Source organism: Alligator mississippiensis, chromosome 1, assembly GCF_030867095.1.
Source record: "Alligator mississippiensis isolate rAllMis1 chromosome 1, rAllMis1, whole genome shotgun sequence".
Taxonomy (NCBI): domain Eukaryota; kingdom Metazoa; phylum Chordata; order Crocodylia; family Alligatoridae; genus Alligator; species Alligator mississippiensis.
The window spans coordinates 431,480,127-431,506,106 of NC_081824.1; the positions used below are offsets into that span (position 1 = coordinate 431,480,127).

General features: G+C 42.5%; 1 protein-coding gene across 6 annotated transcripts in view; it reads right to left on the reverse strand.

Annotated features, from left to right (window-relative positions):
• Positions 1–25,980, reverse strand: part of SGCG (sarcoglycan gamma) — a 296,440-nt gene that overhangs the window by 101,671 nt on the left and 168,789 nt on the right. For all 6 annotated transcript variants that reach the window (XM_019481962.2, XM_019481960.2, XM_059720488.1 and 3 more), the window contains one exon: positions 8,456–8,575. In XM_019481962.2, the coding sequence (XP_019337507.1) occupies positions 8,456–8,575 (120 nt within the window). The remainder of the gene's footprint in view (positions 1–8,455; positions 8,576–25,980) is intronic.

Sequence of the window (25,980 nt, forward strand, 5' to 3'; positions counted from 1 at the left end):
AGAAGTTTCTAATAAAAGAAATATCTTGATAAATCAGCACTGAGAGGAAAGGAAGCAGTGGACAAGTCAGATAATCTGAGAGACATTGTCTTTTAATATCAAAATTACTTAAGCATTTGGTTTAATATATAAATATATGTGCACCAGGTAAACATTAGAGAGACACCTGTGGTTTCTTCTTTTCCTGCTGACTGGACCCAACTACCACAGAGAAATCACCTGCCTCAGCTCCCTCCAATTACACCTAGTTCCCATGAAAAGAGTAGATTCCTCACCTCCCACTCACCAAGATGCAAAAATGCATGGAAGAAGTTTCTAATAAAAGAAATATCTTGATAAATCAGCACTGAGAGGAAAGGAAGCAGTGGACAAGTCAGATAATCTGAGAGACATTGTCTTTTAATATCAAAATTACTTAAACATTTGGTTTAATATATAAATATATGTGCACCAGGTAGACATTAGAGAGACACCTGTGGTTTCTTCTTTTCCTGCTGACTGGACCCAACTACCACAGAGAAATCACCTGCCTCAGCTCCCTCCAATTACACCTAGTTCCCATGAAAAGAGTAGATTCCTCACCTCCCACTCACCAAGATGCAAAAATGCATGGAAGAAGTTTCTAATAAAAGAAATATCTTGATAAATCAGCACTGAGAGGAAAGGAAGCAGTGGACAAGTCAGATAATCTGAGAGACATTGTCTTTTAATATCAAAATTACTTAAACATTTGGTTTAATATATAAATATATGTGCACCAGGTGGACATTAGAGAGACACCTGTGGTTTCTTCTTTTCCTGCTGACTGGACCCAACTACCACAGAGAAATCACCTGCCTCAGCTCCGTCCAATTATACCTAGTTCCCATGAAAAGAGTAGATTCCTCACCTCCCACTCACCAAACCCACTTCCCATGGGAAGACCAGCTTCAACTCTGGTAGAACATCCTTCCCATGGAGAGACCAGCCACTCGAAGGGTATGTAAAAACATTACATTTAGATTGACCTAACAAAGGTCAGGTAGATCTAAATGCCCTAGTGCGCAAGCATTCACAGGGCTTAGGCCACCCTAAAAATGGTATGCACAATCTAAAGTTAGTTCACCTCAGAGGTGTACTGTTCTTTCTCCCCTAACTTTCATCAGTCCCATGGGACGCCCATGCCCGCTACGGGACAGGGAAGTCTGGGTGAGGGTGATCCCCTGCCCTCCATTAATGCTGACCACGTGAAGGAACATCTTGAGAAGCTGGATACCTTCAAGTCAGCCGGCCCTGACAATCTACACCCCAGGGTACTCAAGGAGCTGGCGAGCATCATAGCCTAGCCTCTAGCACGGATCTTTGAAAACTCTTGGCGCTCTGGTGTAGTGCCCGAAGACTGGAAGAAGGCCAACGTGGTGCCTATCTTCAAGAAAGGGAGGAAAGTGGATCCAGCTAACTATAGGCCCATCAGCCTGACTTCTATCCCGGGGAAGATCTTAGAAAAGTTTATTAAAGAGGCCATCCTTAATGGACTGGCCGACGCCAACATCTTAAGGGATATCCAGCACCGGTTTGTCGCGGGCAGGTCTTGCTTGACCAACCTCATTTCATTCTACGACCAGGTGACCTATCACCTGAACAAGGGAGAAGAGATTGATGTCATATATCTTGACTTCAAAAAAGCCTTCGAACTGGTATCCCATGATCACCTCTTGGTGAAATTGGCCAATTGTTGCCTTGGGTCCACCACGATCCACTGGCTGGAAAATTGGCTCCGTGGTTGGACCCAGAGGGTAGTAATTGATGGAAGTCACTCATCATGGTGTCCTGTGACCAGTGGGGTCCCCCAAGGCTCTGTCCTTGGACCCATACTGTTCAACATCTTCATTAATGATGTGGACACTGGAGTAAGAAGCGGACTGGCCAAGTTCGCTGATGACACCAAACTTTGGGGCAAAGCATCCATGCCAGAAGACAGGCGGGTGATCCAGGCTGACCTGGACAGGCTCAGCAAGTGGGCGGATGGGAATCTGATGGTGTTCAATGCGGATAAATGCAAGGTTCTCCACCTTGGGAAGAAAAACCCGCAACATCCTTATAGGCTCGGCAGTGCTATGTTGGCTAGCACTATGCAAGAAAGAGACTTGGGGGTCATCATTGACCGCAAGATGAACATGAGCCTGCAATGCGATGCTGCGGCTAGTAAAGCGACCAAAATGCTGGCTTGCATCCATAGGTGCTTCTCAAGCAAATCCCGGGACGTCATTCTCCCCTTGTACTTGGCCTTGGTGAGGTCGCAGCTGGAGTACTGCGTCCAGTTTTGGGCTCCACAATTCAAAAAGGATGTAGAGAAGCTTGAGAGAGTCCAGAGAAGAGCCACACACATGATTAGAGGTCAGGGAAGCAGACCCTACGATGACAGGCTGAGAGCCCTGGGGCTCTTTAGCCTGGAAAAGCGCAGGCTCAGGGGTGATCTGATGGCCACCTATAAGTTTATCAGGGGTGACCACCAGTATCTGGGGGAACATTTGTTCACCAGAGCGCCCCAAGGGATGACGACTAGGTCGAACGGTCATAAACTACTACAAGACCATTTCAGTTTGGACATAAGGAAGAATTTCTTTACTGTCCGAGCCCCCAAGGTCTGAAACAGCCTGCCCCCGGAGGTGGTTCAAGCGCCTACATTGAACACCTTCGAGATCAAACTGGATGCTTATCTTGCTGGGATCTTGTGACCCCAGCTGACTTCCTGCCCTTTGGGCAGGGGGCTGGACTCGATGATCTTCCGAGGTTCCTTCCAGCCCTAATGTCTATGAAATCTATGAAATCTATGAATCACGAATGCTTGTTCATACCCCAAGATCTTGATGTGCAAGAGTGCAATTTTATTCATAGCTCCCATAATACCAGATCCATGTAATCAGTATAGGTCACTGGGGAATCAGCTCCACTGTTCCAGGTTACAATATTACTTGTGTGTCAAATTTCTTATTATTTCATTAACATGTTTTACACTGAATTAATATGAATATTAATTTCCTCAAGCTTGTTCAGTAACTGGATCATCTGGTTTCACTTCCATGTTCCTACTCTTTATTTTATCTTTCAGCTGCTGATGAATTCCTTAACCTGTCTCAGTGACAATTACCCAACCACTTTACTTCCTTTTTTCTGCCCACTGTTACCCTGATTACACTGAATCCTCTGCCTCCAGGCTGCCTACAGCAAGCCACTTCAAAGAAATATTGCTAAGTTTTCAAATTTGCACCATATCTGTCAGTTGTTGGTATTTAATCATGTCTTTGTTGTAGATATGCCCCTTAACAAAAAGCACTGAAGTATGTGGACCAGATATTTAGCCAGTTGGAACTGGGGCAGCTCCACTGAACTTAATGGAGATACTTTGATTTGTACTTGCTAAAGATCTGACTTCGCAACCGCAGTTGTTATATCTACTACTATTATGTTCATATAGAAATGCCATGGATTGTTTTCACACTAAACTTCTAGAAAGCCAAGCCATTCCAATTTTTGGAAAAGTTGGAAAGTGAACCACTCATTAATTCTGCTGATATTTTGCCAAGAGAGAATTATTGGGTATATCACAAAATCATGCTTTGGCATATTTAACATTAATGTTTTACCTATACATATTCTGGATCAGATGTTACACAAAGAAAATAAAAAACTCAAGAAAAAGATCTGTGAGCCCTAACATGAGAAAATAAGATATTATCTTGTTACCACTGACAAGATAATAAATAGCAACATCAAAAGAAATGGTCACAAGTCATAACAGCCTGCAGAGATTTATTCTTCATTACCTATTTCATAAAGCTACCCAGGCTCTGAAAAAACTATGCTATCAGACATTTCACTATCATCTAAAATCTCAACTACCATTACAAAAATTATAATAGCTACTGCTATCACCTGTTATCATAGATGCTATTTGCCTTTTCAGAGTAAAAATCTTCCAGACTGATTAAAGTTGGAGGTCAGGTTACAAGTATCTATAGCTTATTTTTACAGAAAAGATTTCATTACAAACTAGTTTAACACACAGTTGAAATCCAGAAAACTGGACTTGGATGACAAAAACAAAATACAGTATTAAGGTTTTTAAACATATGAATTGTACACAACCTCATTTACTCTATAACATGTTTTGTATATTATTTCCTTGGAAGCTCCATTAATATTGAATAGTTATAGATCCCTGACATTTTTAGATGAGATGATGTGTTTAGTTGAGAAACAGTAATACTGCTAATTTAACAGACTTCTGTAAGGCACTTATCTTGGTACCACATAACTTTCTGATTAAGGAACCAATATGATGCAAAATATCATTGCATTCATTAAATGGATTAAACATTGACTAATAGATCTCAAAAAGGAATTGTAAAGTAGGACTCAAAGGAGCGTATTTCTAGAGAGTCCCATAGGCTCTACACCATTTAATATTTTTATCAAGGACATAGAAGAAAAAAAGATTAATTACTGATGAAATTTGCAGATGACACAAAGATTGACGGGGAGGTAATTAATGAAGAGGACAGATCACTGATACAGAGTGATCAGGACTGTGGGTAATCGAAGTGTAAGCAAGCAATATGCACTTTAATTTGGCCAAATGTCAAGACACCCATCTAGAAACAAAGAATGCAGACCACACTTACAGGATAGAGAATGCTGGAGGACACTATCCCCGGAAGCAATCACTTTAAAAAAGACTTAAGGGTCATGGCAGATAATAAACAGAACATAAGCTCCCAATATAATGCTGTGGCCACAAAGGCTAATGTGATCCTTGGGATGAATAAACAACAGGGAACATCTACTAGAAGTAAAGAAGTCATATCAATTCTGCCTTTGGCAGTGGACTGCTATTGGAATACTGTGTCCAGTTTGGTATTGACAATTCATAAAAGATGCTGGTGAAATTGCGAAGGTTTAGAGACAAACCATTGGAATGAATTAAAAATATGCCTCATAGTCAAAAACTCAAGGAGTTCAACCAGTTTAGCTTATGAAAGAAAAGGTTAATGGGTCACTTGATCATAGTTCTATAACAATATCCAGGAAAAACAAAAATTAGGTAATAGAGAGCTCTTCAATCTAGAAGACAAATATCCATCAAAATCTAATGGCTGAAAACCAATGGCAGGAGGCTAAAGATAGGCAAATTCAGTCGCAAAATAAAAGCTCATTTTTTAAACAATGGGGATAATTAGCCATTGAAACAATTTGCCAAAGGCTGTAGTAAATACTGCATCATGAGAAATTTTTACATCAAGCCTAATTTTAGGTGCCTACTGATCTTTGCAGTTCAAAATTTAGGCATTGAAGGAATTTTGTGCCTGTTGGGGTAGGAATATTCTGAATAGCTGTTTGCAGTTTAGACATCTAAGTCCTCCTAAATCCTGGTTAGGTACCTAATTTGACACAATTGGTTCTGACAGTACAACATGCTTCACAACAGTGAATTAAGCCCAATGTGCATATGCTTGGGCTCACTAATAACTCAATCAGCTTTAACTGATGGGCTTTTGAAGAGAGTAGACTCTTTTTGTAGAAGCAGGCATCCTACTTGACAGAAGCTCAGCATGGTTTTCTTTGAGGGCAGGCTCCCCTCTGCAGAGCAAAACTTGGGGGTGGGCCTTACCTTTATATTTTGATAACCACAAGTGTTTCTGGCACAGTACCCACAGCAATACTAGGTCAAACAACAAAGTCCCAAGCTTGATGAGAAAAGGGGACTCCAAAGCCAAGTTTATTCAGTTAATTCTTTGGCTAGATTTATAAAATAGATATTTACTAAAATTCACAAATGGATTTCTTTTCCACCACACTGCTTTTTATTTGCACATCTATGAACTTTTCTAATAAGTTATTAATGAACAGTAAAATTTTTACATAAATCAGCTCTGACAGTCCACTATATTGTATATAAAGTATTACGAAATATTCTTTAGTGTATTTTTAAGCATGAAACTCCTTCATGTCCCTCTTATTCCACACTCCATAACTCCCTGCCCCATTCCTGCGGGCAGGGCAATGCAGAGGGAAGGGGTCAGAGTCTCTATGCTGCACACAGAGCAGGGAATTGGTTTGGGCTACTTAAGCTGCATGCACAGTAGAAGGGAGCTGACCTGCCTGTGATGTGCATGGTGGCAGAGGAAGGAGCTACCCACCTGAAGTTCAAAGCACGAAAGCCAGCATGCCTGTGCTGCACGTGTGCGAAAGGGAGCTGGGTTGCCCATGCTGCCCAGGCAACAGAGAGGGGAGCTGCCCATGTGACACACCTGGCCAGGAATGTGGTGAGACTGCACATGTGGCAGGTGGGGAACCGAGCTGCCTGTGCTGTGTGTGGTGGGCAGTGGGGAGGAGAGCATTGTTTCCTGCATGGTGTGCAGTCCCCTAGTATGTGGCCATCACAAAGTTGAACAGCCCTGCTTTTCATCAATGTCCTAGCTATTATATATTTTATGCCTCTTTCCTAACTTCTGTATTTTAGCAAAATTTAAATTAAAAGCTTAAAGTCAATTATATTACATTTTCATGGTGAGTGCAAGTTTCCTTTCACTAATTTTATGGTGGAATGACCCATTTGATTTTAATGGGGTTGTATTAAATGCTAAATCAGGCCTTCTGTGTCTATACCACACCCTCTAAACTACATACCATATTTTCTCGCATACCACATACCTCCAAATAAAACATGCATCTCGGTTTTGGAAGCATTTGAAAAAAAATTCTAGAATCATGGCCAATTATGTGACACAGAGTAAGTCCTCCTGCAAGCACACAGTATTCAAGAAAGGTAGAAACAGTCTTGGTGAAGTTCACACAGAGATAGTCCGGGTGAACTTCCTGATAAAGTTTCTGATGCCTCGCCCAGATGATCCCCTGGGATGGCACGCTTCCTGGATGTTCTATGTCCCTAGGAGGACTTCCTCTGTGTCACAGAAGGTTCAGCTCCAGACCCTTGCAAGGGCAGTAGCAAGACTGCTACTTCTTTTGTAAGCAGTTCTTTATATACATTCCTATAAATCAAGTGATTTCATACCACAAGCCTCATCAAAATACTACCAGAACCATGCTTGCGGCTTCAAACATAAGCTATAGTGCTCAGCCAATAGCTATAGTTGTGAGAGGGTAAACACAAGACTCTAATACTTTTGCTTGCTAAACTAGACACAGGCAGGAGCCATCTTGGCTTCTTAATTGTATGTACCGCATCTAATAGCTTTCTTCTTTTCTAGCACATGAAAAATAGCTTCCTTGTTTAAGACATGCAACCCAATTTGGGGGGAAAAACGTATAGGGAGAAATGTATACGGACTGATTTTCGGGGAAAACGTATACTCTAGCCTTAGAGTAAATATCGTAATTTCCTTCACAAACTGAGAGAACTAGAAGGAGAATACACACACACACACACACACATCTGTGTTGAAGCGTGTATTCTTAGTCTTTCTTACCTAAAACATAGGCAGACCTCTTCCAAATCAGTTAGTGATTATGTAATCTTTCATATCTTTGCTAAATATGCCTTTCTATTAATGTTTGGTGTCCTTTGGGCATACAATAATAATTTGATAAGGTTTCCTGGTTGTAAACTTCACAATAAAACCCACAGGGTTTTAAATGTAATTTATTAACATATTTATTTCAAATTAAATTTGGCTTTGAGGTGCTAGTTGTATACTTACAACCACTGTTATAAGTTTACACAGTGAAATCATTTGAATTCCTCTTTTAAAATGAAGTCATCAATGTTTTAGAGCTAATAAATCACACAAGTTATATATGACAATTATAATTAGCTTCAAAAAAGGAACTAAAAGTGAAAATAAATTCTATGGCAATTTCACTATTTCTTTTGATGTATTCTTACATTTTAATACCAGAGTAACTGAAGCTTATCATATATGTTTTAAGATAACTGTTAACCTAGAAAATTGAATTATCTTGTTCCTACAAATCATATGAGTACTTGTTTGCAATGAAATAGTGCTACATGCCTCTGAGAAAACATTAATTACTGTTCTGAAGATTGGAACTGAAATACAACCTGATAAAATCTGAGAAAAATGCCTTTTGAAAAGGGATATTATAAATTAACTACAAATAATTATGTGCTATGGTCCAAGTGCCAAAGGCAAAGTAGAAAAACAGCAGATTTTCACTTTGAAAAGGTGTACACATCAATGCTGTACAGCATGACTTCTAGAAGTTTTACTTAGAGGCAATAACATGCAATATTCTTTTAATCTTAGTTCACCATGTATAAGTACATATGAGATAAATGATAAAAAACTTCACAATTACAAATGTTGCCACCTATAGCAGTGAACTTAAGAACTTCTATTTACATACACTGATATAGTGTAAATAAAATTCTAGCTGAATTGTGTGAGGCTTTCCTACTTACATTTCTTAGGACATTTTTTAACATATTACAAACCTGTGACTCGAAGTTTATCTGTACCGATTGCAACTTCATCTTCATCCACTGTAAAAAGTGGCTTGCCATCCTTGGAGTTGATCTGAAGTTGTTGACCATGGAATTCTACCATCCTAGGACCTGGAAATCACATTGGGAAACACATTATATGGATCTTATTCATTTGTACACATAAATACAACTCTACACATAAAACTGCATACATAAATTGTTAGCCACTAAACATCATGTTATTTAAAATGTAATCTTACCCATCTAAGTCAGGGGCCTCAAACATGTGGCCTATGGGATGGATTTGGGCCATGGAACCAGTCCCCCAGCCCCTGGGGCTCCTGGTGGGCCAGGGAATTCGGAGGCAGAGCGACCTAGAGGGTGCAACGTTGTTGGTGACAGGGGGCTAGCAAGGGCTGCACCGATACAGCACTGCTTGTCCTGTCGCCATTCAGCCTGATGCCTCTGCTGCTTACCCCAGCACTACTTGCCCCATCACTGCCACTTTTACTGTTTGCCTTATTACCACCGGGTCCAGATGTAGGTCAAGATGAGCTTGATGCCTCTAAGTAATTTAATAGATGGCGACACGGGGAGGGAGATCATACAAGATAAAAATAGATGGATCAGTTGGTACAATTTTGTTTTTTAAAACTATGTAAGGAATTTTGCTTTCAAGTAGAGCTTCCAAGGAAGTTCTGAAATCCCTATGAATGAATGAAAGAAAAATATTTTTAAATGATAAGAATTTTTTACTGGTATAGGTATAACATCTCTTTTTCACAAACACATAGATGTCTTTGCTTACCTCTCTCATGATTAGTGATAAACAAATAAATAGCAACAACACTGAAAATTCTGTATATCCTAGTGAGAATGACATCTCATTTTGGCAACACAAGCAGATGGAACTAGAACTAATAGAGCTTCAGGGACTACAACTAATTCCTTCCAACCCCAATTCAATGATTTTTTGAATCTTTGCTGCTTCATTCTTCCGAATATAGGCCATTCCTGTGTAGTCCCCCTCCAGCATCCATCTCTTATAGGGTTCTCTTTTTGTTTTTGGGAGGCCCATGACCTCCTGATTGAGCCAGGGGGCCTCTCTCAGCCCTTTTGCTACCTTTATTATGAACAGGAATGGAGCTCCTTTCTGCTCCAAGGATGGTATCCTTGAGTAATGACCATTCTTTTTGGACTCCCTTCCCCATCGGACCATGGTTCTGCAGGGCCTCATCCGCCAATCTCCTAACCTTGTAAAAGTAAGCTTTCCTAAAATCAAGGATTTCCACCCTACTAAATGATTTCCCTGCCTTACAATGGATGGTGAAAGCCTTACAATGCCTTACAATGGATCATCTCATGGTCACTGTTGCCTAGATTACCCTTGATGCTCAGGTTACTCACTAGATCATCCCCTTTGGCCAAAACCAAATCCAGGACTGCCTTTCCCCTGGTTGGCCTGTACGCTTCTTGGGTCAAGTAGAGCTCCTTGATACAAGTGAGGAACCTATGTGACCACTCAGATCTAGCTGAGTGCTCTTCCCATGAGATGTCTGGGTAACTGAAGTCACACATGGTGACCATACTCCATGAGTGTACAGCCTCTGCCAGTTCTCTGGAGAATTCCAGATCAAGCTCCTCCACTTGGTTTGGAGGTCTGTAATATACAGTTTCCTACCATCAAGTCCCCTTCACCATGACCTCCCTGTATCTTAACCAGAGGGTCTCAAGTAACCCTTCTTTTGTGCCCATCTCGGCTTCCAGGGATGTGTACTGCTCCTTCACATAGAGAGCAATACCTCCGCCTTTTTCCCTACACAGTTCCTCCTATATAAGGTGTAGTCCTCTACACCTGTGGTCCAATCATGGGTGCAGTCCCACATGGTTTCTGTTATCCCAATAAGATCATATTCCTTACTGGTTAGCAGGAAGTTCTTCTTGCTTGTTCCCCATGCTCCTGGGCATGTAAGTCTACCATTGGAGGCCCACAACTTCCTGTTTCACTGAGAGTCCAGTCCTTTGGTCCATGTCAGAGTGTTCTTCCTATTGTTTTCCATCTTATTAGTTTAGTGCTTGCCTGTTCCTGGGCTTGCTCTAATAGTTTTCTGCCTGTCCTCTCGTGATCTCAGTTTAAAACCCTATCCAGGAGGTCTGCCAGTTTAGTCAAAAAAAGTTCCTTCCCCTTTGGTGTGAGGTGGATGTTGTCCCTTCCCAACAAGTCACTGTCTCTTAGGTGCATGCTGTTATTGAAAAAGTGAAAGCCCTCACGGTGGCATGAACGCCGGAGTCTTCTGTTAACTTCTTCAATGCATCTCTCTCTCCTGTGCCCATGGCCGATAACCAGAAGGACTGAGGAGAAAACTACCTGCATCCCCAACTCCTTGAGTCCAACTCCCAGAGCCCAGTAGTCATTCATGACCCAGTCAGGATTGTTCCTGGTTGTGTCATTTATGCCCACATGGATGAGTAGCATGGGGTAAAGGTTGGAGGGCCAAACAAGTTTAGGGATCCTTGCTGCCACACCCCAGATACGTACCCCTGGGAAGTAGCAGACCTCATGGGCTAGGGATGGGGGCGGAAGATTGCTCCCTCTGTTCCCCTCAAGAGAGAGTTGCTCAACATGACCACCCTGTGTCTCTTCTTTGGGGTAAAAGCTAGCTGCCTTTGCTCCTCAGAAGCCAGTGCTTCTGCTGGTAACTCTGTTGGTGCTGTGAGGTGTGCATAACTGTTGCACAGTTCCAGGGGGGGCAAGCCTGGGGCTGCGTGTCTTGGAGCTGGAGATGACCATCTTCCAATTGACCCCCAGTTGGGCTTCTCAGTTAATCTTCTTGTTGTCCAACCTCATGTTGTCAGCCATCCTTGTCCTTTCCTCTTCATTCTTCTGGAGAAGAGCCTGGCAGAGGCCACTGATCTCCTGCTTGTGGGCCCTGATGGTGAGCAGCCTGCTCACCTCAGCCTGAAGCTCCCTCTCCCAGCACTCCAAAGACTCCACAAGGGAGCATACTCTACAAGTGAGGGTGACCTTGCTCCTGTTCTGAGTTGCTGACAGCACTACTAGGCAGCCCCCCCAGTCCAGAGCCAGGGGCTCCATCTAGGTGGAGGCCAGAACTATATATTATAGAGTTAATACTATTTCAGAAGTGCAGTGTGATTCAAATCAGGTCTTCCTTGATCACATCAATAAGTACACTTTTCTCATTGATTTTCTACTTTGTCGAGTGTGTTTTATAAGGAATTTTGTCACAGGAAGAATTATGATATTTGGTGTTATAACTGGGAAAAAAATTACAAATGGCACTGTGAAAAAGTCTTACCTCAGCTGGATGAGGAGCAAAGCTGGCGGGACACTGCACCAGAGCCCAACAAAAGTGAAACCGCGGCAGGCAGAGATGCCATGGTAAAGAAAAAAAGGAAAAAAATGGCCAACCCAGAAGGAGCTAGGATTGGCTCCCACATTGGCATGGGCACACTTAAAGGCAGTGTGCCAGGGCCGATTGGCTGTCCAGACACCTGAAGTCGGGATAAAAAGCCCAGTGGGAGACCAGCAGTGAGGACCAGAAGTGAGGTCCCTGACCGGCCCAGAGGGGCCAGATCCAGGTCCAGAACACGGTCCCAGTGCAGAGACCTGGTGGCTGCCCCAGGAAGGGGCTTTCTCAAATACTCAGGGCCAGAGAAGGCTCAATGACTTACATGTAGAGACCTCATGGATATTGGGCATCCACAGCAGGACCAAGTAGGGCAAGGATTGATGAACAAGTGACCCGTGGCAAGTATAAAGCCCAAACAGGGAGTGAGATGCCGGGGAACAAGACAGCCTGGGATCAGGAAGATGCATAAAAAAGGCAAGGGGTGGTAGGGAACACTCAGGCCAAACAATGTCCCGATCCCACCATCATAAATTTAAAGGGTCAAAGCACCAAAGTGCACATGATACCAACTCTGGTGGTCCAGGAAACAACATCTCTGGTTGGCATTAGGCAGGGTGTAGGGGAGGCAGAGCCCAAAATGGAAAGGACAGCTGGGCCAACCAAAGGAAGGCACCAGGAAAGACAGGACAGACCATCTTCCTCTCAATTAAAATAATTTTCCAGCAAAGATGTGGCAGGTGAGACCCCTGGGAAACTGACCAAAGTCCAACCCACTAATAAGCCTGTTTCTTCCCTAAAGCAACGGCAAACTCAGAAATGACCCCACGGACTCGATGCGCAGGTGAATGGCACAGGAGGCTATAGGCACCAATTAGCATATTTAATTTGTATTCTCATGCATATCTGCATGTTCTCAGATAACTAACACTCTTGTATTAATCTAAAGTTAATGAAATATGGAGTAATTAACAGAAAGATGTTTACAATATTGAAAGGAAATGTTTTATTAGACTGTAGGGTACAGAAGCTGCTTTAACTACATTCATCCTAAATTTGCAGGGTTAATGAACAATTGTTGTCAATATTTAGGAAGCAAGCTTTAACTCAACAAATCAAATTAAAATCTCCTGCACAAAATCAGAACTAGTAGGACTAGCTGATTTAAGCATAGGCTGTATAGATGGAATGTCTCTTCTGTACAGTCAGAGTACAGAGTGGCTACATCACCATTTTCTGGCTCCTATTAAAGTATGCCCATTGTAATGACTGTCCTACATATAAAGCAGACTGTTCTATCTATTAACAGGGATCCTGGTTTTCTCTGATAAAAAAGTCCCCAATTTTCAGAAAAAAAGTAACCCCATATCCACATTTTTCCATGATTAAAATGAAACACCACTAGTATATAGATAGATATATAGCGGTGTTGAATATTAGTCATGGGAAAATGTGGATTTGGGGTTACTTTTTTTAATCTGAAAATTGGAAATTTTTTTTAATCATAGAAAACCAGGATTCCTGGTGATTAATACCAATTTAGTTAAAGTGGTACAACTCTGTGGACAAACTGACCTGAACTTGAATACACCTAAACATTCACTGAATAAGGATCTATAACCGAGGCCTCCCCTTTTCCAGATTAGGGGGTTCATATGATTCCTTTCACCACCCTTTTCTTACATAAATGAATATTTTATTTGATGCGAAGTATAGCAGCTTTTAACACAAGACTGAAAATGTCCCATCTGAGAACACCTTATCACCTGGTGGTCAGAGCATTCAGAGGAAGGCAGGTGATACACATTCATATCTTCTCGTTTATATCGAAAAAATAAAAGCAGGTTCCCCATATCTTAGGTCAGTGCTTGAACTACAGAGCTACTGAATGAAAGGGGACTTCCTTCTCTCTGCTTATGTACTGTGTAAGGCCTGATCTGATAGGTGCTTTCTACAAAAGTCTTCTAAATCAGACTCTGAAAGTGAAATCAGATGAGATTGCTAAAGGAGTGTCTACGTTAGAAACCTTTATGGGGTGAGGTTCTTACCGGCAACGGCAGATCCTTCACTTTTTGATTCCTATTCCATCCAAAGTTTAAAACCAACTGCCTGGCAGCAGCATTTTATTTCAGACAGCAGTGAGGGAGTCAATTGACTTTCTGACTCATTATAATCTATCTGATTTCTTCAAAACTCTTAATTCCACAGGTATTAATAACCCTCTCTCTTTTTTGAATAGTCTTGATGTCCCAGTTATCAAGCTAGGCTTTGTTTTGTGTTTTTCTTCTGTCTGTTAGCTGCTCCTGATAATGTAGCTCTTATTTCTAATTGCTTCTAACTAGCTAAAAACATCAACTCAGGCATGGAAACATTAACTCTGGTGAACATTAACTCAGGTATGAAAGTAACTTTCAGCAAAGCACTGCACTGTTAATATGCTAAAAAAGACATGCTTTATGAATCTGAAAGAGATGTAGATTTAATTCTAATGACAACAGGACTAAAGAAGCATCTTTGGATTATTTTGCCAAGTTCATTTTAGTTTGTATACATAATACATGATATAGCAAATTAATGCACATTTTAATACAATTCTCATTTTTTGTTTCAATATTAAACTGAATAATAGTGCCTTAGGCCCTCAGCATATTAGTAAAGCTTCACATTTCTTTTTACCTGGAGAAAAAAATGTGTGTTGTGTTATGTGTGGTGATGCACCATGCAAACTGCACCTTCCTTTTCAAAATCCTAGATCTGCCAATGCAAATCCACAGACTTTGCACTGTTTTCTGAAAAAAATTCTCTTTAAGAGATTAAGCTAAAGAAAGCACAGATAATTCAGATACAATATTCCCCACTTTAGATCACTCTTCTCCTGGATGTCCATCTCTGGGCACACCTACACGTGCCAATTTAAGAGACTTTAGCCCGATTAAAAGTGCATTAAAGGCATGTGTCTACATGTGTACACCCTTAATGGTCCTAAAAATGGTGAATTTAGGCTATTCACGCCTAACTTTGATACCTGCATAAAGCAGTTGAGGAGCTGGTGCTGGGAGATAAAGGTCTCCCAGTGCCAGCCCTGTGGTGTGGAGCTGGCGCTGGGAGCTCCCTGTTGGTGGGGGATGGGGAGCCTGTTCCCTGCCCAGCTCCATGAACACAAGCTCCCTTGCTTGGTCTCCAGCCAGCTTTGTGCTCCCAGAATTAAGCAGGGAAACAAACTCCCTAGCCTGTTCCTCACCCAGTTCCGTGCTTGCGGAGCTGAGTGGGAAACAGGTTCCCTGGTCTGCACCCCGTGGGTGGGGCAGGGGCTGGAAACTGTGTTGGGCAGGGGCAGGTCCCAGCCCTGTGCCCTGATCAGGTAATCAAGGCACAGGGCTTGGAAAGGACTGCAGGGATGGGGTAGGTCTCAGCCCCATGCCCTGATCTGCCAGTGGGGCAGCTAGCAGTTAGCTAGCTGCTAGCTGCTTCACTGGTGCCCTGGGGTAGGGGACTGGGACCTGCCCCTCCCCTGCTGCTCTTTCCAAATCCTCTGCCCCTGATTGGAGAGCAAGGGCCAGGAGTTTCCTGCTGCCAGGGCAGGTAAACTTTGTCACTGCCCCAGGAGCAAGCAGCCCCCCTGGGGGGAAGGTATAATGTTCCAGCCTGCTTAGTACCCAGGGGTAGCCTAGAGCTCCTCCTGGTGATGGCAGGGTCCCATTGCAGGGCCCCGGGAAGTGGGAGCAATTTGCTGCAATTGGCCACGAATCTGCTCCCACTTCCTTGCATGTGAAGATGCCTGCCTGTGAGTGTTACTTGTGAGTAGTTTACTCACCAGTAAACTGATACCAGATCAAATATATGTGTAGATGCACCCACTCTGGTGTTATTTTGGGTAGAATGCCAAGCCAATCAGTTGTTGGAGGCTCCATGTACACCCTATAGTCAAAGCAAGCAGAGAAATGAATAGAAGGGTGACAGAGCAGGAAGATTGCATCTGAAATGCTATGCTAGAATGAAAGGGAAAGAAAGGGACAGTACTTTTCTTTATATAGTCAAAAATGGTAATAGCCAGCAGTAAGTCTCCCCTTACTTATTCCAAATGTTCTGCTCTTTACTTATATAGGAACACAAGTATTAAATGCAAATCAATGTCCCAATGTGTTGAGGTAATGCTACGTGACTATTTAAGATAAGTTTACTGCATTAATACAACTTCTTAAAATAAAGTCCCATGAAGATTTTTAGACTTAAGGTCTAAAAATAAGCTGCAGTGACCACAATGACTGCAGTACAAATCCATTCCAAAGTCCTCCCCATCAACTCAACATCCTCCAAAAGCCTCCTACCTTCCTGTTGTGAACTACTTAAGTATGTGCTTAAATATAAGAATGCATTTAAGTATTATTTAAGTTAATGGGAACTGAACAACTACTTAAGTGCTGGGCTGAACAGTTAATCTGTTTCTCTTGTAGTGATAAAGATGAGTGATGATATATGGCTAGTGTTTGAAACATGTCCTCATGCTGCAAATGATTCTTCATTCTGCAAGTGGGAGTCTACCAGATATGACTTGAATGACTACTTTAATTTAAATATGCATTCACTTATGCTTAATTCAGTTTAGGCTCAAATTAATTCACTCTTACTAATTGACAATTTCTTTCATTTGTAATAATTTTTTCTTGTATGTATATTTTTGCTTTTCTTTATATTTTTAAAATGTTGTCAATGCTTTGTAAATCTAAGAACAATATGGTATCATGGAAGACCACTAATTATACAAGTTTAATATAGTACAGAAACAGCTGCTGTAGATCAAAATAACAGGGAACTTAGAAAAAAGATCAATTAAAAAGTCTGAAGAGTGCTTTACTGGCCACCAATCATTGTTTAAATGGTGTCTGAGTCAGCTGTGGCTACCTTTTAAATAAAAAAGAATGTATGCTTTGAAATGATCAAATTCATTGCATCACTAAAATTTAAATACCCCTGGAGATAAAAAGTCTGTTTCCCCCTGGAACAAACAGTATGTGTTATTCATCATAATGGCCTTTAAAATATTGCAGTGGAGTCTGCAATTTATCTTTCTGTGAATTACTCTGACACTAAGCCTTAGCTGGACAGTGATTAAAGTCATGCAAATAATCATTCTGTAGTACAAAGATCTTGAAGAAGTATACTCTGGCTTTTATTTTGAAGATAAGAAAGAACCAATCTGGAAAAAAAAGGGTTCAATGAAAGCCTTCTGGGAAAAATAAAAAAGGGAAAGCTAATGATTTCATGTTATTAATTAAGTCAGGTATGTGAAATAGGCTTCAGGGTTTTCCTTGAAAAAACACCATCAAACTCTTTTTACATATAACATGCTTCATTAACAGTTTTTTTCCCTATTGTATTTCTAATGAAAAAATGACATCACTTGAAAATGAAATGTCACAACTCTGGTAAGAAAAACTGAAATAATATGACATTCTAAAGTAGTAACTTACAGATGACAATTAAGGCTCATGAAATATCTTAGATGCTGACACTGTTTATATCTGTTTTGTTAGTATTATGTTTCTGTTGTTAAAAAAAAGCGCGTGTAGCACAAAAAACCCTGCTTGCCTGCCTGCTTTCCTGCCTTCCTTCAACTAATGTGAAAGCCATGGTAGATATTCAAATTCCTGCTTAGAAACTATAACTAAGTTTTAAAATTGCATAAATCACTTTGACTTATTTCCATACTCACATGCTTTAAGATTGGTGATGATTCTTAGCTAATTAGCTAAGGCACAGCACCGCACTTAGTGGTTATATTTTTTCATATATCAAACAGACAGTTAGTTTAGAGCAGTGGTGGGCAATTATTTGGGCTGGAGGGCCACTTAAGGAGTTTTGGTGAGCTCTTGTGGGCAGAGATGGAGGGTGCTGCTGACCCATCCTAGTGCAGTGATCCTATCTGGCCCCAGGACCATCTGCCCTGCACCCACTGCCAGGGGCAATGGACGGAATGGGTAGGCAGACAGGGTCTCTATGGAGACTGGCCTGGGACCCCCGCAGACAGGGTGTGCTCAGCTGGGTGAATGGGATGGGTCTGCAGGCAGGTGGGGAGCAGTGTCCAGGAGCAGGATGAGCTGGAATTTCAGGGTGTTGATGGCATGCAGCTGGGGCCTGGGGAAGACCCGTGATCCGCTCCCTGCATGTCCCTAAGATAGGCGCTAATTCCAGACTTGTGGAGAGAGGATCACAGCTCTGCCTTGGGCCCCACACTGTCACCACCACATGATTGTGGCCCCAGCCCCTGCCCACCACCTGGACACCACTTCCCACTTGCTGCTCCTCCCTCCTCCCCCCATAGCTTCATCCTATCTGCCCAGCTGAGCACACCCTTCCTATGAGGGTCCTGGGATGGCCTCCATGGATACCCTGTCCGCCCACCTGCCCACTCCGTTCAGCACCCCCAGTGGTGGGTGCAGGGCAGACAGGCCGGGTTGTCCAGCAGCAGGGCTAGGCCCATTGGCAGCAGCGGAGACATTGGCACTGGCAGCCAGGCAGAGTGAGCCACTACCATTGGGGTTTCCGGGATGCCAAGTCTGGCCGCTGCACCCCTCCCACTCTGCTGTGTACCTGGGGGCAGCAGGACCAGCCACACTCACCATGGCCTGGGTTGCCCCCTGAACCTGGGCTGAGTGGGGCCAAGGAACCCACTGTGGGCTGGACAGAATCCCTTGGCAGGCCAGATCGGGTCCATGGGCCTTATTTTGCCCACCCCTGGTTTAGAGCTAAGTCACAAGTCTGTGCTATACAGCAGTGTGCTGTGTACATATATCCATAGCAATGTCTTGGAGGAGAAAGAGATGGGATCAGTGTGGTGCACTGCTGACTGTGCTTGAGATTGAGCACTTAGTGTATAGTCTATTAATGCTCAGCATCATACCTGGTTGGTTAAAGTATTTTAGTTGGAAGCAACAGACACAGGTGCCTAAGTGACATAACTGCAGTTATATAACTGAATATGTGGCAGTTAATCACACAAAGTAAAACAGGATTTAGCCTTTAATATACTAAACGCAGAATATGATATGGTGACAGATTTATGTTTGAGATCCACTCAAGCTTTATAAAACTGTTTACTCCCTAATTCCATAGATATGAGCAGGGTTTATTGACACAGCTTTTTTATAATTAATTAAATGATTTTAACAAGTTATAGTAAATTCAGACCATAACATACGAACTAATTGTTTTTTATTTAAACAAAAAAGGCAAACCAGAATTTAGTTATCAACCAAGTCATAACAAGTTATACAACTTTTAGAGCCTTGCAAGTTTGGTAGTGGCTGCTATTGCAAAATTGATCTTGAATTGTTTTTAAGAGGTAAAATAAGGTATACAAAATAATGAGTTAGGAGCCTCAATTTAGGCAACCAGGTTGGATTATAAACAAAAATTGGGCAATAGAACAGATTTTATAATCTGGATTAGAAAATGCATAGATTACTTCATCTTTTCCATTGGTCAAGAAAAGAAATACAATTTTGCATAAACTACATTTCATTTTAGTAGTAATGAGTAAGTAAGAGAGGTAGGATAGGTATAAGTGGCATAATGCCATGTTGTGCAGTATCCAATCTAGCTCCCAACAAATTACTTTGGATACTAGAAACAGTAATGCCATGTCAGAGAGGTATTTTATTGGAGATAATTAGCCCTACTGAGAAGTGCTAGCTCAGGTATCTCTAAGACACTGAAGTATGCCATACAGACATACTTTTAGGTTCACACACGCCATGTACAGACATTCACTTTTGCCTGGGAGAGCAGTGACATGAGTGTGCATATATTGATGATTTTTTTCCCACAGCAAATATGGCAGCTTCAGGAGAAAAATAACCTGGGAATAACTAGAGTTAAATCACTCCTGAGATAGTTTCTCATGAGAGCATGAATATCTGTACAGGTTCTCTTCTGAGAGATGCCACAGCACAGTCCTCCAGCATCCCAGTGTGCTTTACTCCCATTCACCTCCTTAGATACTGTATCACTTGCTGGACTCTACTACTTCAGTCAAGCATGGAGCAGAACACACCCCCTTCATAATCCCACTTTATATTGCAGGGAGACACAGGCCAACTCTGAGTAGGCTGGGTCATACAATCAGGGTTGCCCTGTGCACAGATGCTGTCTGCTGCCAGGCAGACAGAAGGAGCTTGTAGAGCATGCCGAGATGTGGGCACAGGGACTCCCTGGCTGCACAGTATAAGCACTGCAAGTTATTTGCTCTTCAAGGGCTGAACATTCAAATGTGTGTTCAGGCATCTCCAGGTAAGGTTTTCTACCAAGAGAAGAAACCCAGGAGAATTCTCTCAGGTCTTTTGGAATTCTTTGCAACCACAATATTTTACCATTTTGGAGACCAGGTTTTCATGTTTTGCAAATCCAAACAAACTGTCCTAAGTGTTGACACATAACTCTATATATCTGTAGCCGCTTTATTTATAACTGTCAACTTAATGGTATTAATGGAAAGACATTTAGTAGAAATAAAAATCATTTTATACATTTTAAAACTTTTTAGTATTTTTAGTAGAATTAGTTATATTTTACTTACTTTTAATTAAATACTGAATTTCCTTTAATCCTATCCAAAATTTAGTTCCTATTACATGATCTATGAGATGTTTTTGTTAATGTGTACATATGAAAACATGGATTGTGAGGACATGGAAATTAAAATTAATTACAGAAATAAAAATCACTATGATGGTATTCTATTTTGTGTTGTGCTCATTTCTTACCTTGCCAATTCATAAAACACCATCATTTTTAATATACATGAGGTAAGATGTTCCACTGTACTAATTCTTTCTTCAAAGTATATAAATATTTCTGTAGGTTCCCAGTTGATAAATTAAAATGCATAGTCTAACATAACACAACATTCTGCATAAATATCCAACAACCCCCAGAAATTCCCCCTAAAAGCCTTTTTTATGTTGAACCACACATACTAGTCTTAAAGAATGGATTTTCCCTTAAATCAAGAAATGAGTTGATACAACTATTTGTTTAATAAAATTAGGCTGCTTTGTTTTCAATTAGAGTTTTAAATTTCTGTTGGTAAAATATGGCATAGAGGAGGGCATCAGATACCAAGAACAGCATTCTCTCACTCTTGAAAGCTCCACATTGCATGAGTTGTTTTAGTAGATCAAAGGGCAAATAGATTATTCAGAATTAAAACTGCTTCCCATAATTATTGTATCAGAACTCTTTTTTCAATATTTTTTCAGTGTTTGCTATTTTTTGTCTTGTACATTTAAGCTTTTATTCATTTCTCATTTTGAAATTACAGTTTACAAAGTAAGCAAGTTTCATGCGCAATACCTGTCTATGTTTATCCCATCCCATCCCATCCTCCTCATTAGCAGTTTAAATTAAAAAAAAAGCAGAGCCTCAGTCAAATCATTGCTTCTCCTTAGCTGAATGTTGATCTAGTCCCCTCCCCACTCCCACAAAAAAAAAAAAAAAAAAAATTGAGAGAACAGCTGGAATATCTTAGTCCTCTTTAAAATATATTTAAGATATTTAAATATCTTAGTCTTCTTTACAATGAAGCATTCTCTACACATTGGGTCTGGTACAATATGAATGACAAATTTGCAGAAATCCTTTCCTTAAAACTTCTATAGCTTCTAAGCATCTATAGTTAACTATTGCAATATATAGTGTAAAATGTATTTGTAATTTAAAAAAAGAAATACTACATCTTCTATAATCCTAGATGATTATTTTTTTCATGAGAAGTGATTCGGGTAGCTTGAAAAGTAAAAGAAAAGATATTTTGAATATGCTTCATAAGAATTTAAAAACGAAATTTGGATTTATTATTGTTGCTGTTATTATTATTAATAAGAATAAAAATTAATACTTTATCATAAATCTGTCATTACAACAGCATATTGTTCTTTTATTAAAACTGTAATTTGTACTTCCTATTCAAAGTTTCTTGAAAATAGTGAAACTTGAGAAATCTACAGTTATAATTCTTCAAATAGCCATCATGTCAAAGTTCACACAACTAATTCAGAATTTTTAACTCAGATTCAGCAAAGTGGTTAAGCATATGATCACTTGTTTCAATGGAACTAGAATATGATTAAATTTAGATATACTTTGCTAGATTACAGTTTTATGGAAAATAATATTAAGAAAATATTGTGTTTCCTCAAAGTCAACTAAAGGTTGAGAAAAGTGAAAAACAAAATAATTTAATTGATACATTATGTATTATTGTTTCTGTTGTTGCATTAAAATAGGGTTTAAAGATTTAAAGCCAGATCCAGATTAGTATATTGAGAGATTAAATGGGTAGTTGTGACAGAAGCACCTCTTCGGGGTCTGTCTACTGGTCGTCCCGCCCACATGTTATGGGCCAACCGCCAACCTTCTCGCCTGCCACACCTTGTTGTTAATTATTTAATAGATGGTAATTAAGCAGGAAGATGCCCATTACCTGCCCCGAAGCCAGGGAGTGCTATCTGCAGCTCCTTTCCTCCCCTACACTGCAGCCCAAGCCTCGCAGATGGAACTGATGTTGTTTGGTCAGGACTTTATTATAACTTGGCTCCCTGGTCCTCCCTGGACTCTCCGCAGTCCTGTCTCACACTGCGCCTTCCTGGCGCTCGGGATCTCTGCAGCCCTGTCTGGCTCTGCGTCTCACTGGCACTTGGGCCCTCTACAGCCCTACAAAGTGCTGCACCCTCTCTGGAGCTGGGATCAGTGCACCCCAAAAGCTATGCCCTCTCTAGCGCCAGGGTCGGTGCATCCCAAAAGTTTGCTCTGCGCCTCACTGGTGCTTGGGCCCTCTACAGCCCTACAAAGTGCTGTGCCCTCTCTGGCGCTGGGGTCAGTGCACCCCAAATGCTGCGCTCTCTCTGGCACCGGGGTCCCCACGCTGCTGTGGGTCCCCTATGAGGCCTCCTCCTTTCCCTAATAGCCTCGCCCAAACCACCAGTTTTAGACAAAAAATGAAGCTCAAGCCCCTGGGGTATAACATAAATCCAAGCTGCTCGGCTATAACATCATTCAAAACCATACTGGGGAATACTACGTCCCTCAACAGTGTCAAGAGCTGCTCCTGCAGACAGGCCTCTCCCCTTTGGCTGATCTGGGGGAGCTCCTTCCCCCTTGGCTGCTGGCAGGGAACTGCCATCCTGGCCTCAGGCCTGGGGTTTATATGTGAGCCAGGCCCTGCCTCTTCCGGTCAGCTGACCGCTGGCAGGTGTGGGCCACCAGCTCACTCTGTTTGCCCTGGTAACCAGCAGCTGGGGCTCCCCACTCACTATCAGGGCTCTTTCCCTAGCATTTCCACTCTTTATAGGAGCAGGGCACCTAAGTGCTCTGCGACAGTAGTGCATAGAATTTCAGCCCCCAAATCACAAAAAATTAATCCAGAATATACATGCTCTACAAGTACTTACATTTTGGACTGCAAAGATCCCTAAGTGTATAATGTTAAGCATCCAGGAAAGCACTCCAGTCTGAACAGTTAGGCACTTGTGTCACACCAAGCTTCTTGAGGATGTAAATATGGTCCCTGACAGACATTCACATTAAGATGTGATGGGATCTAACCTGTGAGCCCAACAATAACATCTCCTCTGGTATGGCAGGATGCGCAGACCTTATTTGCTTGATCATGAGCCTGGCCTTCCCTGCTCCAGCCAGATGAAACTGAGATGCCTATAATCAACTGATTGGCACTTGGGTCCCTTGTCCCTGGCCCCAGCCCACAATTAGTTGATTGTCAAAACCCCAGTGCAGGCAAGGGAGGGCATAGGGACTCCAAGAACAAACTGCTGCAGATGCATCCCAGGGTCCCTGTGCATTGGAGATGTCTCAAAACCTCCGTGGGCACATTTATATGTGCTAGTAATGCACAGCAATAAACACTGGTGCATATTGTGCCAGAGTTTATTGCTCCTGGGCATAGCATTTACACATCCGCACGGGACTGCCGCACATTGAGCTGCGTTGGAGCAGCTTTGTGTGACAGGAGGCCGTGCCCTGCCGAGCTTGACATTGGTTTGCCCACCTGTCTAGGGCAGTCTGCCTGGTCCCGCCTGTCATGCCTTTGCTGTTACATAAAATTTGATGTTAATTTAAGTGGGAGGCTGCCCTTTCTAAGCCCTCATGCCAAGGGAAAAATACATGGCTCTGACCTCCCCTTTACAGTGTTCCATGCCTCACAGATGGTTTCCAAACAGTTGACACTCACTTAGCCCTCTCCAGGGCCAAACTCTGTCCCTTGCTGGGCCTCCTACACATGCCCCATAATTGGGTCTCACTCATGCTGCCCCTTTTACTGGGTCACACTCATTCTCACTCCACCATGGGCCACATTTACTCTTCCTTACTTTGTATGGCCCTTCAGGTCCCCTTGGCCCTACTCTATACAGCCCTTCAGCCTTCCTCTCTCTCACGGTTGGTCCTTCTGACCCCTTGCAGACTATCAGGTCACCTAATTCAGGCCTTACTCTATGACAAGGAATCAGGCCTACTGCCCCCCCCTCCCCCCCCAACTGGACTGATTTTGACCCCTGGCTTTCTCTGGCCTTGGGCGTCTCAAACTCAGGCTATGGCCCACTCAGGCTTCAGATGTATGTTGACATGCCTGGACCTCTCTCTCAGCCTTCCACTAGGCCTTGCTCTTATCTAGGCCTCCTGCTACCTCTCACACTTACTCAGGCCAATTGCCAAGGGCCTTTGGCCTCAGGCTATCCTGGACTCCATGTTGCCACTCATATGCCCCACTCTCTTAGCTGGTGGGTCTTGGGCCCTTCTAGCCCCTGTGCTGTTGCCCAAGCCTGTTGCTTTTCTGTTAGGGTGTGCTCCCTTAGCTTTTCCCCACCATGGGGTACCCATAAGGCAGCAGGGGCTGAGGCCCCATCCTTGCCTTTCACTGGGGAGGCAGAGATGTGGCATTTCCTGGAGACTACCCTGCCACAGGCAGCCCCACCACACCATCCAACCCCAGCAGGGTGTAGTTTCAGGTCTTACCCAGGACCAAGTGCAGGCCTACCTATCCTGGTCTTTCTCCTCCTTCCCTGAGTCCCTTGATGTGTTTCCTGGGCTGCTCACTCCTGTGCACTTTGTTCCAGCCACCACTTTATAACATAACCCTCAGTCACTGGCCCCAACTCTCTCTCAGACCCCTTACAGGACACCTCCCATCAGGTGGCTGAGTTTCAGCTTCTGTCATTCATATATTTCATAGACGTTAGGACTGGAAGGGACCTCGGAAGATCATTAAGTCCAGTCCCCTGCCCCAGGGGCAGGAATTCAGCTGGGGTCATAGGATTCCAGCAAGATAAACATCCAAATTTATCTTGAAGGCATTCAAAGTAGGTGCTTGAACCACCTCTGATGGCAGGTTATTCCAGACCTTGGGGGCTCAGACAGTGAAGAAATTCTTCCTTATGTGCAGCCTCAAACGGTCTTGCAGGAGTTTATAACCATTCAACCTAGTCATCCCTTGGGGCGCTCTGGTGAACAATCATTCCCCCAGATCCTGGTGAACACCCCTGATAAACATATAGGTGGCCATCAGATCACCCCTGAACCTGCGCTTTTCCAGGCTAAAGAGTCCCATAGCTCTCAGCCTGTCGCCGTAAGGTCCATTTTCCTGACCTCTAATCATACATGTGGCTCTTCTCTGGACTCTCTCAAGCTTCTCCACATCCTTTTTGAATTGAGAAGCCCAAAACTGGACACAGTACTCCAGCTGCAACCTCACCAAGGCCAAGTACATTGGGAGAATGAAGTCCTGGGATTTGCTTGAGAAGCATCTATGGATGCAAGCCAGCATTTTGCTTGCTTTACTAGACACAGCATCACATTGAAGGCTCATGTTCATCTTGTGGTCAATCGTGACCCCCAAGCCCTTTTCATCCGTAGTGGTAGCCAGCGTAGCACTGCTGAGCCTATAAGCATGCTGCAGGTTTTTCTTCTCAAGGTGGAGAACCTTGCATTTTTTGGTGTTAAACACCATCAGGTTCTTGTTTGCCTATTTCCTGAGCCTGTCAAGGTCAGCCTGGATCACTCTCCTGTCCTCAGGTGTGGATGTTTTACCCCAAAGTTTGGTATCATCGACAAACTTGGCCAATCCCCTTCTGACTCCAGTGTCCACATCATTAATGA